General features: G+C 40.2%; 2 protein-coding genes across 4 annotated transcripts; both read right to left on the bottom strand.

The window, feature by feature from the left end:
- Positions 1–2255: 2255 nt before the first annotated feature.
- LOC121182057 (high-affinity choline transporter 1-like) lies at positions 2256–9019 on the bottom strand. 3 transcript variants are annotated; one of them, XM_041038361.1, is made up of 9 exons: positions 8692–9013; positions 6084–6273; positions 5844–5957; positions 5507–5662; positions 5206–5354; positions 4833–4979; positions 4065–4218; positions 3479–3696; positions 2256–3394 (listed from the first exon to the last, which is right to left on the bottom strand). In XM_041038361.1, the coding sequence occupies exons 2-9, from the start codon at positions 6265–6267 to the stop codon at positions 2879–2881; spliced, it is 1638 nt and encodes a 545-aa protein (XP_040894295.1). In that variant the 5' UTR covers positions 6268–6273; positions 8692–9013; the 3' UTR covers positions 2256–2878. The 3 variants fall into 3 exon arrangements, with proteins under 3 accessions (XP_040894295.1, XP_040894294.1, XP_040894292.1); XM_041038360.1 differs by having other exon boundaries at positions 2256–3696; positions 8885–9019; XM_041038358.1 differs by having other exon boundaries at positions 2256–3696.
- Positions 9020–10283: 1264 nt separating this feature from the next.
- On the bottom strand, positions 10284–13597 carry cfap161 (cilia and flagella associated protein 161). Its single transcript, XM_041038295.1, has 8 exons — positions 13526–13597; positions 12888–12977; positions 12562–12779; positions 12380–12461; positions 11681–11716; positions 11348–11470; positions 11112–11185; positions 10284–10495 (listed from the first exon to the last, which is right to left on the bottom strand). Exons 1-8 carry the CDS (start codon positions 13595–13597, stop codon positions 10312–10314), a joined length of 879 nt encoding a protein of 292 aa, XP_040894229.1. The 3' UTR covers positions 10284–10311.
- Positions 13598–13649: the final 52 nt, after the last annotated feature.

Raw genomic sequence — 13649 nt, 5'->3', positions numbered from 1 at the left:
AAGTAAAAATAACTGTAGTTTAAGTTGGGTTAGATAATACTCACGTGTGCGTTAAAGTCATCAGTTAAACCTGAGCTGTGCTGGAGAGCCTCCTGCACAGCTGGGGTGAAATGCGAGGCCAAGCAAGCGGAAGAAATGAAACCTGCATCTCCCCTCTTGGTAAAAATGAACTTAAATTCAGTGGCACCATTTTTTTTGGTTTGGATTTACATACAGCACTTTTGTGGATTTTTTTCCTTTCTTTTTGGAAAGCACCATCTCGTCAGATTCACTTCGACTCAGGCTGTTTAGGTCCTTTCAGTGTTTAGGTGTCGCCCTCTGCTGCTGCAAACGCTGCACGACAGTTGCAGTGTGCTTAAAGTATACTTCATGTCAGATATTATGGGAGCATAAAGTTTAGAGCATAAAGTTGCTCTAAAGGAAACAACGGTAGCAAAAGTCGTGGCACTCCAATCTATGCACAGTAACTAAAACTAGACAATTCCCCTGCAGGAAATCGCAAGAGTGGTGCGGTGTGCTGTGCTGTCCCATTCATTGTCTGTACTGTTACTGTAAAGCAGAACCCAAAATATATTCATGACCTTTGTAAAGGATAAAATACAAGATTTTCTTCACCCAAGTGACAAAATTAAATGTGAAACATACAAGAAAAGAGACAAAGAAATCCTTTGACTTCAACCTGTATTTTTAATATTTTAATTAAAAGATAACATTTCCATTAAAAAACATGGATACCAGCACGTGTTCAGACAGTTTCTCCAGGGTTTGGATTCAGGTGTTCAACTTCAAGTATGTCAAGAGCATGTAGCTCAGTAGCAAATTAATCATTATTTGAACTGGTAAACTTGACACATCTATTAGGTTTTCACAGTGGTCACTGCGTTCATCATCACCAATAGATGGAAAATGAAGCAAATATATATCCAAACTGGGTGCATCTTTACAGTAGTCTGAGCTATCTGAGTCGTCTCTGTCCACCACGCAATAAAAATAAATAAATAAATAAATAAATAAAGGTCAGCTTGCAGACTTGTGTGATGTGGGCTGCAACAGTCCTTCAGAGGTGAGGTCCAGAGATCTAGGCAGTTTCCAGGGCTTGGTGGATCAGGTCAGGTCACAGCATTCCCCTTCCAGCCTTCCTTAAGGTTGGACATATGACTTGAACAGAGGAAAAAAAATCATTAGCCATCAGTAAAAAGCAAACAGACTAAAGCAAACCTTCAGCATGACCTCAGATCTTACCTTTGGTTGCCGCTCTCTCACTTCCCCTGACTCTGGTGTCTGCTGCTTTCACAGACTGTGGTGGAACAGTCCAGTGTGTCCATCCCTGCAGGGTGGAAAGTCTGCTGGGAGTCTCCAAACTCATCTATCCATCAGTCCATTAACTCAAAACTTCTGATTCGGACCTGTCAAACTACTATTTATTCAAAAACCAAACATGATATTGCCAAACAAATTTCACCGTCAAAGCCACAAGAACTTACCGAACAGTGATATTTTTTGTTTTGGTCCTAGTGTCAAAAATGTGGATAATACGGCAAGTTTAAAAAGTTTATTTTCTGCTTTTCTCCAAAAATCCTCTTCTCGATTTACATTGGAGTCAGTGGAGCGGCTGAGAGCCACTCATGTTGCTAAAAGGCAGACTATTCAAAAAATGTAAATCCTACTGTGAAACTATTAGGTTTTTATCTATTTAACTATTTAACTATTAGGTGTTTACTGTGTAAACACACTGTGAGAAAGAAGACAAGTGTGGCTACAAAGTTATATCACTGTTGTAGAGTAAAATTTGTAGCTGTAGTCATCATGTGAAGTAAAAATTTCTGAGACTTTTTTGAAAGCCTCTACACTCTAAGCTCCCACTCTAGGCTGGACCATTCCGCAATACACACCCATTGTAAACTCTGAATTTTTCCAAAATCACTCATGATCCAAAATTAAAGGGTCAGCGTTCAAAAACTACACAACTTGGTTGAAAGTTGAATACACCTCAAATACATATTATGAATATTCTGGAGAAAAAAATACAAGCACACCGAGTCCGATCGAGCCGCACGTTTTGATGTATAATTTGTTGGTGTGCGCTCAACAGTGTGGGACGAGTTATGAACCGAAATTCTAGGTGTAAGAAAAACGAGAATAACAATAGTGTGCAGTGCTACACCCCGCACCACTAACAACCTTTTTACAACATTTTAACATTTATGGCAGGTAGTTTGTGCTCAGACACCATTTATTGTCTCATCATCTCTCTTACACACACACAATCACACATAAAAACAGATTCCATCAGATGGAAAAATCAAAGACATATATATATGCATATATTATGAACACATGCAATCATAAAACATTTAAAAATAATAAGCATACTTCTATATCTTTATGGTCCTTCGGTGATGATCCTTTAAAAGGTGTTTCTGTTTCTGAGGAACACTCAGGCTCAACGTCTCAAGTATTGCATCTCCAGTAGAACCCAAACTTTGTCCAGAGTGCTTATTAAATGCAAGGTGGAAAAACTGCTTCTTAGAAAGTGTGACAGTAGTTAAACATTACACAGATTAAACCAGAAGACCTCCGCCAGGGCCATTGTAAAACAACATACGCCAGACTTTAGAGAAAAAAATAAAAATTCAAAGTAAACGATTCAGATCTGAACCAAAATTTCATGGGTTCTATCCTGGCCCGTGCCCCATCCCTCCACCACGCTCGCTGCAAACTGGTTCCGAACTTTTTTGTATAATCCTGCTGACAATAAACAAACCAACAAACACTCCCTGAATCACCCTCCCTTCTGGTCACATAAAGAGTGCATAAAGAGTCTGTGACTCTGTAAAAATTTGCCTAAAAAAAGGTTTGGTTTTGGTTGTACTAAAACCTAGAATTTTGTATTAAGGATATTGTTCTTTTCCTCCAGAGGAACAGGTACTTCCTCTGCCTCTGCTTCTTTTTTCTCTTCAAAAACTCCCAGGAAATCCCAGGACTGAGGTATTAGTTGGTGACAGAAGCCTAGCTCCACCAGCCAGGACACTGTAGTAATGCTTATCACAGAAGAAAGCATGGCCAGAGTCCTGTAGGGAAAGTACTGTGTGATAACCCCATCCTCCTCCCTCCAGCCAGGATACAGGATGACAGGAGGGATCCCGAGCAATGGCTCCCCGCTCAGTCCACGCAGCAGAAGCCCAACCACATAGCCGCTGATAGCACCGTAGGTATTAGCATAGTGCCAGTGCAGCACGCAGATGAGCTGTGGGAGGATCACGCAGTAGAGGAGGTCCCCGTTTACAAGCCATAGGGCAAATACACTGTCATCACCAAAGGCAAGGCCTGTTCCTGCCAGGCCCACCAGAAGCACACTAACACGGATCACCCAATGCAGCTCTCGCTCTGAGGCCTGCAGGAAGAGAGAGAGGAAGGGGATAGTAAAAATGGAATTACTTTGCTTAATGCTGAACCAAACACATTCAAACACACACACCTGCTTCCTCAAAGTCGTCTTGTAAATGTTTTGTGTAAACATTGATGCTGAGGACAGCAGCACGGAGTCCATGGAGGACATGACTGCTGCAGCCACAGAACCAATGCCTAACACTGATACCCAGGTGGGTGTGAGGTAGTTCAGGGCCAGTGGCAGGATCTTCCCTGCCTCCCCTCGTTCGAAAGGAGGGGGTAAACCATACGCTGTCTGGTTCCAGTCTTAGAGAACAGGAAAGGAAGAGAGAGCGTCAGATACCGAGGCAGAGAAAGAGACAGACAGGTGCAAGAGAAAAAGAAATAATGGGAGGGGAAAAAGTGTTTTAAGATTATGGTGATGGTGTCAAAAAAATAAAAAATAAAAATAAAAACTCAAGCACTGGGGAGATGGAAGCAAAATGTTTGAAAACAGACATACACTAAAGTCCCACCATAATCAGTATGATATGCTAACAATAACCCATCATGCAAATGCTCACAGGATATTCACACACAACCAAGCTTATATCACCCCTTGCCATTTATCATTGTAATGGGACCTAACTATTGTCTAACTGAACATAAACGAACGTGTTCACATTCACGTGTACCTGCAGAGGCTGCCACTGCTCCAATGACCACAGAGGGAATTCCCATGATAAATGCTGTCCCAGCAGCAGCAAAACAAGTGACCTGGGCCTGAGCAGAGGAAGCAGCAGAGAGGATCCTCTGGTACAGAGCTTGATAGGCCAGTCCCCCTAAAGCCTACAACATACATGTGAATGCACACACACAAAAAAAAAGGCTTTGTCAGTGAACAGCTTTGCAATCCATGCCGTTCTCACAGCAAACAGTTTAACTGGTCAAACTGTCTTTAATAACATGAACAATGGACATATATTTATTGGTATTATGCCCAATTTCCTGATGTTTGTCTTGCTGGCTCACTGTCACATCGTCATGGCTTACTGGGACGTCATCGATGTTATGAGTAACACCTGTGCTTTTTCTGCTATGACAAGTCAAAATGTCTGTTGTGTAAAAGGTCTGTTAACTAGAGGCACCATATTTTCTGTTTGAGAACAGCTGATTTCACTTTAGGTATTTACATTCACACCACACAACCTTGTATCTGACCAGAGCAGTAATTAACCAGCTGCACAGCTACACAGACATCAGGCGAAGTTCACGATAAGTCATATAGTCAAATGCTGACAATTTTGTTACACATAAATAACCCTGACAACATGCTGTTTTTCTGGTATGTTGTGACTACAAAGCTTCACTGATGAATAACAGGTTTTACTGAATGAATGGGAAGCCTATAGCAGAGATGTGGTTGCAATGTGTGCAACACAAAATAAATTTGAAAATCTAACCAGTAGCATCATCTCATCTGCCCATTTTCCTGCATCCGCCAGCTCCAGCTCTCCTAGCCACGAGTTGCCATTTGTTTGGTTGATGTGGGCTGTTTGTGAGATGTCAGTAACTGCAGGGCTGAGTAACAAAAAAGGAATACAGAGCCACTGAAACAGAGAAAAAAACAGCAGTTACAGCAAAACTCAGAAGAAGCTATCTATTAAATTACTCAGATTTCTTACCAAATGTATTTATCCATCTCAGATAAGCCCCATTATTTCTGTTGCATTCCCTCCACCCACCTCCCTCTCTCTTCTCAGATATTTCTGTCATTCACTACTTTATAGCACTCCCTCTATACTTCTCTTTCTGTGTGCGTTCTCTGTTTCTCACCATGCTGACAAAGATGAAGGAAAGCTGAATGATGTCAGTGTAGGCCACAGAGTAGAGACCCCCTAGAAATGTATAGATGACGGAGACAACTGCCGAGATAACGATGGAGAGGGCGGACGACAACCCAAGAATTACGCTCATCGTTCCTCCTGGATGTCACACACAAAAAATTACATCAGCAATGGAAAACAAATATGTAACATGAATGATGGATTATGGCAGAACCATAGTGTTAAGATGTCATGTTAAAATTGTCACAAAAAGGTACAAAGACCCACTTTATGTATAAAGAATTACTTACCTAGAGCAGCAAGGATGCAGGCAACCCACAAAATATCACTGACCAAAGCAGGAAGCAGTAGTGTAGCAGTGAACGCGTTGCCATAGCGATGCTGAAACGGGTCCAACATGGTCACGTAGCGCTTCGATCTCATAGGTTTCGCAAAAAACAGTCCTCCTTCAGATAGTAAGCATACAAAGAAAATAAAGCATTTGCTCTGCACTAAAAATAAATGTCAGACACACTTTTGGAGCGGCATAGTAATCATGTTAGTCATTTGGAGGTTTATGTAACAACCATGAGATTAACCTCTATTGTATGACATTATACAGAAGCTTCATGCGTTTCAGTTACTTACCCAAAACAAAATTAATAAGATATGCAGGAGGCCCCATAGCCCAAATAAGACCTCGAGTAGGAGAATAAACAGCCTCAGCGGTTCCCATAATATAACCTCCACCAACCCATGTTGCTAAAAGCAAAGCACAGAAAATAAGTGAAGACTGGAGAAAAAAAAAAACATAGAGAAAGGAGCACAGAACACTCACATTAAGGAACACATAAGTCCGCTAAACAGACATGAAAAGAAAGCTTCTACCTGTCATGGTGAAAACCCCAACTAAGACACTGATGTTGCGTCCACCGACAATGGTAACTTCGCTCTTGTTTCCAGCGCATGTCTTCTCCATTTTTTTGGACTTTCGAGATGCCCAGATCCCGATTACCAGGATGACGAGATAGAAAACCAACACAGCCACCAGTCCAGGGACATCCACTGCCATGATTGTCTGGTTACACAATGCACAGTCTATCAGTATGCGCCGACATATATCATATAAAACACAATACGTACATAAAAGTATGAACAAAAAAACAGATGTTAGTTTAACAGGAGTCAGTAGTGTAACACTGGGGCTGTGTTACAACCCCCACTGAGAGTTAGTGCTATTGTCTTTTGCCATTTCCAGGAAGTACCAATGCATAAAGCAATAAGCACTTTTCAGACAAGTCTCACTTGACCTTGACAGGCTGTGAAAAGACATGGTCAGGGCCTCTCCCACTCATCCTCTATAGAGTCCACATATAATACAATCATTGTTTGTATAACTTCCTCTAGGATGCCAAACAATCAGCAAAGCTTTAATGTACTCCGGCTCTCATTTGTAAAGCCAGAGTTGTACCATAATCCTAACATTTAACTTCATTTTGAACTCAGTTTTGTACTGCTGACATAAGTAATCATTGTAAGACTTACAAGAGCAACGCAACCCATGTTCAAAACACGGTTACATTACTTTACCTAACCTGAACAGGCACTTAAATTCTGGGAGCAATCCTGACTGAATGAGACTCATAACAGGGCTGTAAAACCTCTCGTGGAAGAGTAATCAAAATGATAATGTCTGCTATCTTGGCCTAAGAGCATACAGCCTAAATCTGTGACCTACAACACACAAATAGCTGACTGACGGGTGTTATCACCCAGGGATGTTCCACACAGATAAAAAGTGCGTGGCCAGGACCAGTCAAACACTGAGGACAGTGATGTCGCGTCCTCTGTAATTTGGATTTTAGCAACTTGCAGGGAGTTTGATTCTTCACTAAAAAAAAAACCTTTAAAACCTATAAACTTCTTAAGGCCTCTTCTAATATTTTTCCACACCAGAATCTGCCTTCCTCCACCAGAGCTGTTTTCATAGCTGCGTGGAGAGGGCTTTGAAAAAGTATGTAAACCTTCAGTTTGGGAAATAGCTTTATTTTAAATAGTTTATTTTAAATAACAGAACTACAAAATAACAATTGAAGGAAATACACTTGAGAAGTTAACTATGAAAAATAATTTTAAAATGTTACCAGTAAAGTGAATGAGCTGTAATTCAGTTTAGCTTGCTTAGTTCTTTCGCTCACATTGTATCTGCTTCTATGCAATGGATTACCAATGTAATGTAGTTAATGTTTGATTTCATCTGAGATAATGTATAAACACCAGAATGGTTTGTCACTACAAAATGTGCCCAAGAGCTTCTGTAATAACATAATCGGTACCATTCTTGGTGAAATCCTCATTAAATCTGTCATTTATTGATCCAAAGTCCTCCCTCTGAGTTGTATTTTCTATAATGTTCAAAATCAGAGCGCTTTTGCTGCACAGGGTCAGATAAACACTTACAATTATTTAGATTCTTTGCTTATGTAAAGTAGAAATTTCACGATGTAAAAATAATCTATTAGAAGTAAATGTCAGAGCTAGAATATATTTATCATATTATAATGGAATATCTCTGGTGCATTATTGTGTAAGCAGCGTTTGATTGCTGAAGCTTTTGGAGGTGGAGTTATTGCACTTGGTATACTAGTGGGTGTACATGTATGTATGTATAAGCGTAACATGTTACCCTCACACATACATACACTGTTTACCGAAATGCGGTGAAGAAGAAGTGTCCGTAAAAAATACTCAAGTGAAGTACAAATACCTCCAAACTGTAGCTGTGTGCCACCTACATTCCACCACTGATTAAACCCATCTTTAATACAGGCTGTTTTCTTCCTCAATGTATAGGAACAGTGCTGGGCAAAAGTCTTCAAGTATTTCCTTGTCTGGGAAAACGGAGTTCTGTAACAGTTACTTCACGTTCATCTCTCAAATACCTTTAAAATCAGCCTAAAGCAAACCACCAGAAAAGCCTGAGAAAGTCTTCACAGATCATTTCTCCATCGTCTGGACATGAGCACTAACATATATTACAGGTATTTTACCGAAAGTCTAGCATTAGTACCAGGTGGTTCTGTCATACATAACGTTATAACATCAACTACACTGAAGGTTAAAGAAAAAGGCAAGACACGTGTAATTCCTCACAGCAGGACACTCTCAGTAACTACGTTGTCTATATGGTTATGAATATAAGCAATATTGGTTTTATCCAGTGTAAACAGGCTCAGATATCTGCGCCTGTTCTCACAGGCAGGCTGAAATTAGAAGGCAGCTGCAAGCTAGACGCCCGGTAGTAATCCACATTTAGCTAACCGTTACAAAACGTACGGTAGTTTAAAAATACCCAAATATTAACGCAACCAAATATGTTGAACGAATCCAAATTAAAGCAATTCACATTAATTACACAACTACAATGGTGTGTTTTTCAGCCTACTAGCATCAAAAGCCTAACCGTTAGATTACAAATTGCATCTCCGTGTGGTACCTTTCTGCAGAGCCGTAGTCCTGTCTCTTACACATCTGCTGCCTCCGGTGAGATATGCTGTTGTAACGTATTGTACAAGCCGAACCGGTCACCACGTCTCCATTGTTGTCTCCCCCTTGAAACCTGACTCCTGGGGTCGCGTTCAGCGCTGCCAAAACGTTTGTTAAAACAGCGGCGGGGCGGCGCATCGGACCTGCTGTTGCACACAGTCGGTAGCTGCTGCTTCAGTTGTCGCCTTCAAACAGTTTTTGGATGGCACCGAGATCGGAAGAGTAACGGTTAAGTGTAGGATATTTTAAATTCTGTTTTGAAATTGCCTGAATCGTTTTCACTTGAACGCATCTTGAACAGGAAGCCGTAACTAGCAGCGTTATCAGTGGAGAATATTATATTGTACTTCCATGGTACATTTTAACCCGTGACAGCCCACACACACACACACACACACACACACACACACACACACACACACACACACACACACACACACACACACACACACACACGTGGCCCGTGGAAAAACACTACCAAGTCCAGTTTAAACCCTATATGCTGAGATGTTTTTCCACTGTGTGTTTACGATGATGTTGAAACGTGATGCCCGGAAGGCAACACTACCTGCACGGCATGTTGAGCAACCATGCCGGTTGTATGGGCACCTTTCACGTTTTCTGCGAAAATGTAAATGAAGTCAAATGCAAGTGCAACGGTCTTACTCACTCAATGTCAGCAAACTTAGCAAATGCACAAGTGTCGTATCTAATAGACTACACCTATATAATAAAGTTGTGGATTTACAATAACATAATGGGATCACCAGTGTAACCCAAATTAGAGAATAAAGTATAGTCAGTAAAGTGACTCGGTAATGTCACTAACATCTACCTAAAGTTTGCTAACCTGTACACCTTAAGCTTCACCAGTTCATTGACATTATCTGCCCCCAAGGAGATGGGTATCTCTAACAAGATCATGTTCGTTGCCAGATATGTTAAATTACCATGAATGGTTAAAGGAGCATACAGGTGAAATGGCATTAATGACTCACCATTCTGTTAAGGAGGCAATGCTAAAACCCGAAATAAACGTTTACTATTCTATTCTTTCACCTTTTCAAAGTGTTTTTAACACACTAAAAGCTCAAAGGACTGCATTAAGTCAGCTGCTGAGGACTGTTTAGATTTTTTTTTTCCTCCTAAATTCCTTGCACCTTTCCTTGCAGAACCCACTCTCCATCCTCACATGAATATCTTCTATAACATTTTTTTCAGGGGAAATTCCAAATGCATGGGAAACTGGCCAAATTAACTCAAATGTCCACTATCACATTTTGTTTCTTATGTTATTGCATAAATCGGACAAAGGAAACGTTTGAAGAAACATATCAAATGCTTCTTTCCACTGAGCCTCCTGCTGGTTCCATGTGTACCATATAACACCCAGGTTGGAGTCAAGCTGATCATCTCTTTGCACAGAAAAAACAAAATCAGTGACCCAAAAAGAAAAAAAAACAGCAACTTTATTTAAAAAGTTTTAGGTGTTGTTAATGATCTGGTATATGTCTACTCTTTTTGTATGTTTAGGACCTTACAATATGCGATTGATTGGATTGTGTGAGATTTAGTCTCTGTTTGCCTGTGTGAGCTCCCTGTTGTTAGCCAGAGACTCTGGGTGGTTGATAAGTACAAGCCCGTCTCCTGCAGGGTCAGAGGTGCAAAGTATCCAGTGGTTTTTGTCCTCTTCAGCTTTGTGGGAATCCAAGAAGGTGTGAGCCGTCACCTCATACTCTTTGCCATACGTGGTCCTGCAAAGACACAACTGTTACCTAAGCAATGACAGCAGGCATGCACGTGTTGTAACTTGACTTGTAGCTGCCATACTGGAAGCCCTCATCCTTTGGCAAGTGGCTGTGACAACCTACACTACTACACACACAACTACATAAGTCTGACGTTTGACAAAGTTGAATCTAAATGGTGCATTTCAGTAACATTTCGATATGAAGCTAATTATTTTTATCAAGATGAATAAGATTGTTTGTTTTGGGTAAAAAAAAAATGCATTCTTCTTGAACTGCAACTCATAGTCATGTCACTTATGTCACTGTAACCTAACTTTGGGGGCAGCTTATCAGACTGCTTGCTGATAAATTGTAAGCTGACCTACGTCCACACTGCAGTTTTGTTTTTCTTCTGATATTGCTCTTTTTGTACTACACATTTATTGTAGTACATTGTACTCTATTGTAATCTACACATTTAGCTATTATTTGTGACAATTTTTCAATGGACCTCCAAGTTGAATTCAGACATGTTTTGGTCATATGAGAGCTGCACAAATCATTATATTGTATTATTTTTGTATACTGCAACATATTTCCCTTTGTTTGGGCTTATTTTTAAAAAGAAAATGGAAAATACCAAAGGACTTGATCACCCAAAACAGCAAGAGCCTGGTTTGTCTTGCAGTGTATGATCAGCACCTTCACATTTGCCTGTCAAAAAGAAAAAAAATCCATTGGAAATTGCATAGACATTCTCAAGGCAATGGAGACAAAGGAAAGCCAAGGAAACACAAAGTACTCTATGTTCCGTTACTGACTGACAGAAAATGCAGATGTTGCACCAAATGGAGCAGTTAACCAATAACGACGTACAGGAACGGGCTGAGCCTCATATTCAAGCCTCTCCTGGGGGTCAAAGTGCACTATCTTCCACCACGAAAGAAAGGAAGTGTCATCAACCAGGTTTACCTCTTGCAGGCGGGATTTCTTTGCGCACTTTAAATTAAGACAAAATAACATGAGACTAACAATGGCAGAGGATCTAGTGAGAAGGACAAACAAAACTGTGGCACGCTGTTTAAGTATGCATGTAAGATTTCTGCATTTTCATTTTGTAAAACATGTCATCACAGGTGGTAGTCGCTCAGTAAAATGTTTTCTCCTTAATGGTCTTAAGTTAATAATTAATGTTAAAACATGATCTACCTTTTGAAAACTTTGTAGGTCACTCGTCAAGTAAAGCTGAGGAAAGAAGGGAAGAGGAAATCTGTAAACAAACACGGTGACACAATTAAGTACTTTACGTACTATATACTTTGTGTTTTTTCTGCAGCATTGATAGACAAAGTGAACCACATGCTGTTTAAAGATCAGTACGTAAACATAACTGTCATTAATAATGACATGATATTCATGTAATTCTACCATGAAGTCGCTTGTTATTGTTACATAATAAAGTTATATTCCACTGATTTAATGTTGCACTTCCACAAAGTTGGAGAGAGATTAAAAAATGAAAATGAAAATCGAAGGCAGACATATCCTGATTTTTAGCCTCTGATATATTTACCATTATGCAGCTCAGTTGCATCTGTCATTTGACCTGCTCTGCCTGGCAAACGCCCTGTTCTTTCACACTCTGCATGTCCCCATCTCCAAACCCAACTGATATAACCTTGTTCCATAACGACCCATAATTAGTGCTTATTTTCTTAGACTTAAAAAGATCCCTTCAGAGCCACAGAGGATATTACACAACTATTTTTACAGGCCACATGGTACTCATGGTGACATACAAACTGATCTCCATGTGTAAAATTACCGGAGTGCCCCTATAGCAGTCAGTCTTTGTGCAAAGTACTTAATTATATGTGTGTGTTTCTATGCGTGTGTAAGTTCACTTACTCCCCTAGCAAAGCCACTTGTTGTTTTCAGGGCAAAATTCTGCTCAAAAAGCAGAGTCGATCCTTCAGGACTGCCATCTACACTGTAGTCACACAAGCAGTGTTACAAGTTTACATCTGGGTGCATTACATTGTGTATTGAAGTGTATATTGATGTAGTTTTATGTGTGTTTGTGTGGGTACCTGGTAATGACAAAGGCAGTGCGTGTGCAGGGCTGAAGGCCTCTTCCTGCACTGATTCCACATGGGCTCTGAATGCCAGGCGAAGGAACCTTTACTAAACTGCTCATGTCTGCATTAATGCTTACTGCGCTGCGCTCCCTGTTTTCTCCTCCCATGTTCACCAACATTACAACATCCCCAAAGCGCAGTCTCCCATCGGTTGTCACAGAGAGGTTCACCTACACACATGGACAAACAATATCATCATTATCATTACCATCCCCATCATCACTGTGATAGTATTGTTTTTGTTAATGGTGTTCTTAATTAAATGAAACTTCATTTACTGGTCTCAAAATGTTCTGTTTGAGGAAGTCCACTTTTTGGGCAGTAAGCTCACCCCGCTCCTTTTTCTCCAGATAGTCTTTCTTTGCATCCTGGAAAAACATGAAATCAAGGGTTTGACTATTTCACCTATGGGTAAATGTCACATAGCTTCAATCTAGAGCTGGAACAAACAAATACATGCTACTATGATACTGTCAAACAGTGTGGAATAAGATGGGTGTTTTTTTGTTCAACCTTAAAGCATAAAAGGCTGATACTGGACCTTTAAAGGGATCAACAGTATCTCTAACATCATTAGTTAAACTTTCTGATGTCTTTCTTGCGCTGAACACTTTATATTGTCAGCGACAAATACGGTATTCTGCGCTCCTCTTTCCTCTTCTTCTTTTTTACTGAATGACCCCTGAAGAATTTTGCTTTCCCTCTGTATGTTTGTTGCCTGCGTAAATTGGAATTTGCAATTTAACAACCACAATTACATTTGACTAAAGTGCAGACAACTTGTAAATTTCTGTTGTGAATTTATGTTTACATCTCAACCCTTACAGTAAGAAGGACGAGTTAACGCTAACTGATAGCGGGTGCCCTAAAATGAATTTAGCTAGCTAAACGTTGACCGCTTAATTTTGAAACAAACCTCTTCTAAGAGCAGGTCCTCGTTCCAGTTTCCGATTTTCACATTTGTGCGATAAGTTCTTACATGAGCCATCCTGACTATAAGCGACGACTATTTTTTTGTACTGATAAATAAGATAATAAGT

Source organism: Toxotes jaculatrix, chromosome 5 (assembly GCF_017976425.1).
Source record: "Toxotes jaculatrix isolate fToxJac2 chromosome 5, fToxJac2.pri, whole genome shotgun sequence".
NCBI classification, from domain to species: domain Eukaryota; kingdom Metazoa; phylum Chordata; class Actinopteri; family Toxotidae; genus Toxotes; species Toxotes jaculatrix.
The sequence above is the reverse complement of the archived record's forward strand: the minus strand, read 5'-3'. Positions and strand labels throughout refer to the sequence as shown.

Bases quoted from the DNA above. Each gene is read 5' to 3' on its own strand.
- LOC121182057 (XM_041038360.1), bottom strand. From the start codon at position 6,267: ATGGCAGTGGATGTCCCTGGACTGGTGGCTGTGTTGGTTTTCTATCTC. The intron at 5,663-5,843 runs GTAAGTAACTGA...TACTATCTGAAG, and splicing joins TCTTATTAATTTTGTTTTGG to GAGGACTGTTTTTTGCGAAA. The intron at 3,697-4,064 runs GTACACGTGAAT...CTGTTCTCTAAG, and splicing joins AGCAGTGGCAGCCTCTGCAG to ACTGGAACCAGACAGCGTAT.
- cfap161 (XM_041038295.1), bottom strand. From the start codon at position 13,597: ATGGCTCATGTAAGAACTTATCGCACAAATGTGAAAATCGGAAACTGG. The intron at 12,978-13,525 runs GTTTGTTTCAAA...ATGTTTTTCCAG, and splicing joins AGGACCTGCTCTTAGAAGAG to GATGCAAAGAAAGACTATCT. The intron at 11,717-12,379 runs GTAAGTGAACTT...TTCTTTCCTCAG, and splicing joins CAAGTGGCTTTGCTAGGGGA to CTTTACTTGACGAGTGACCT.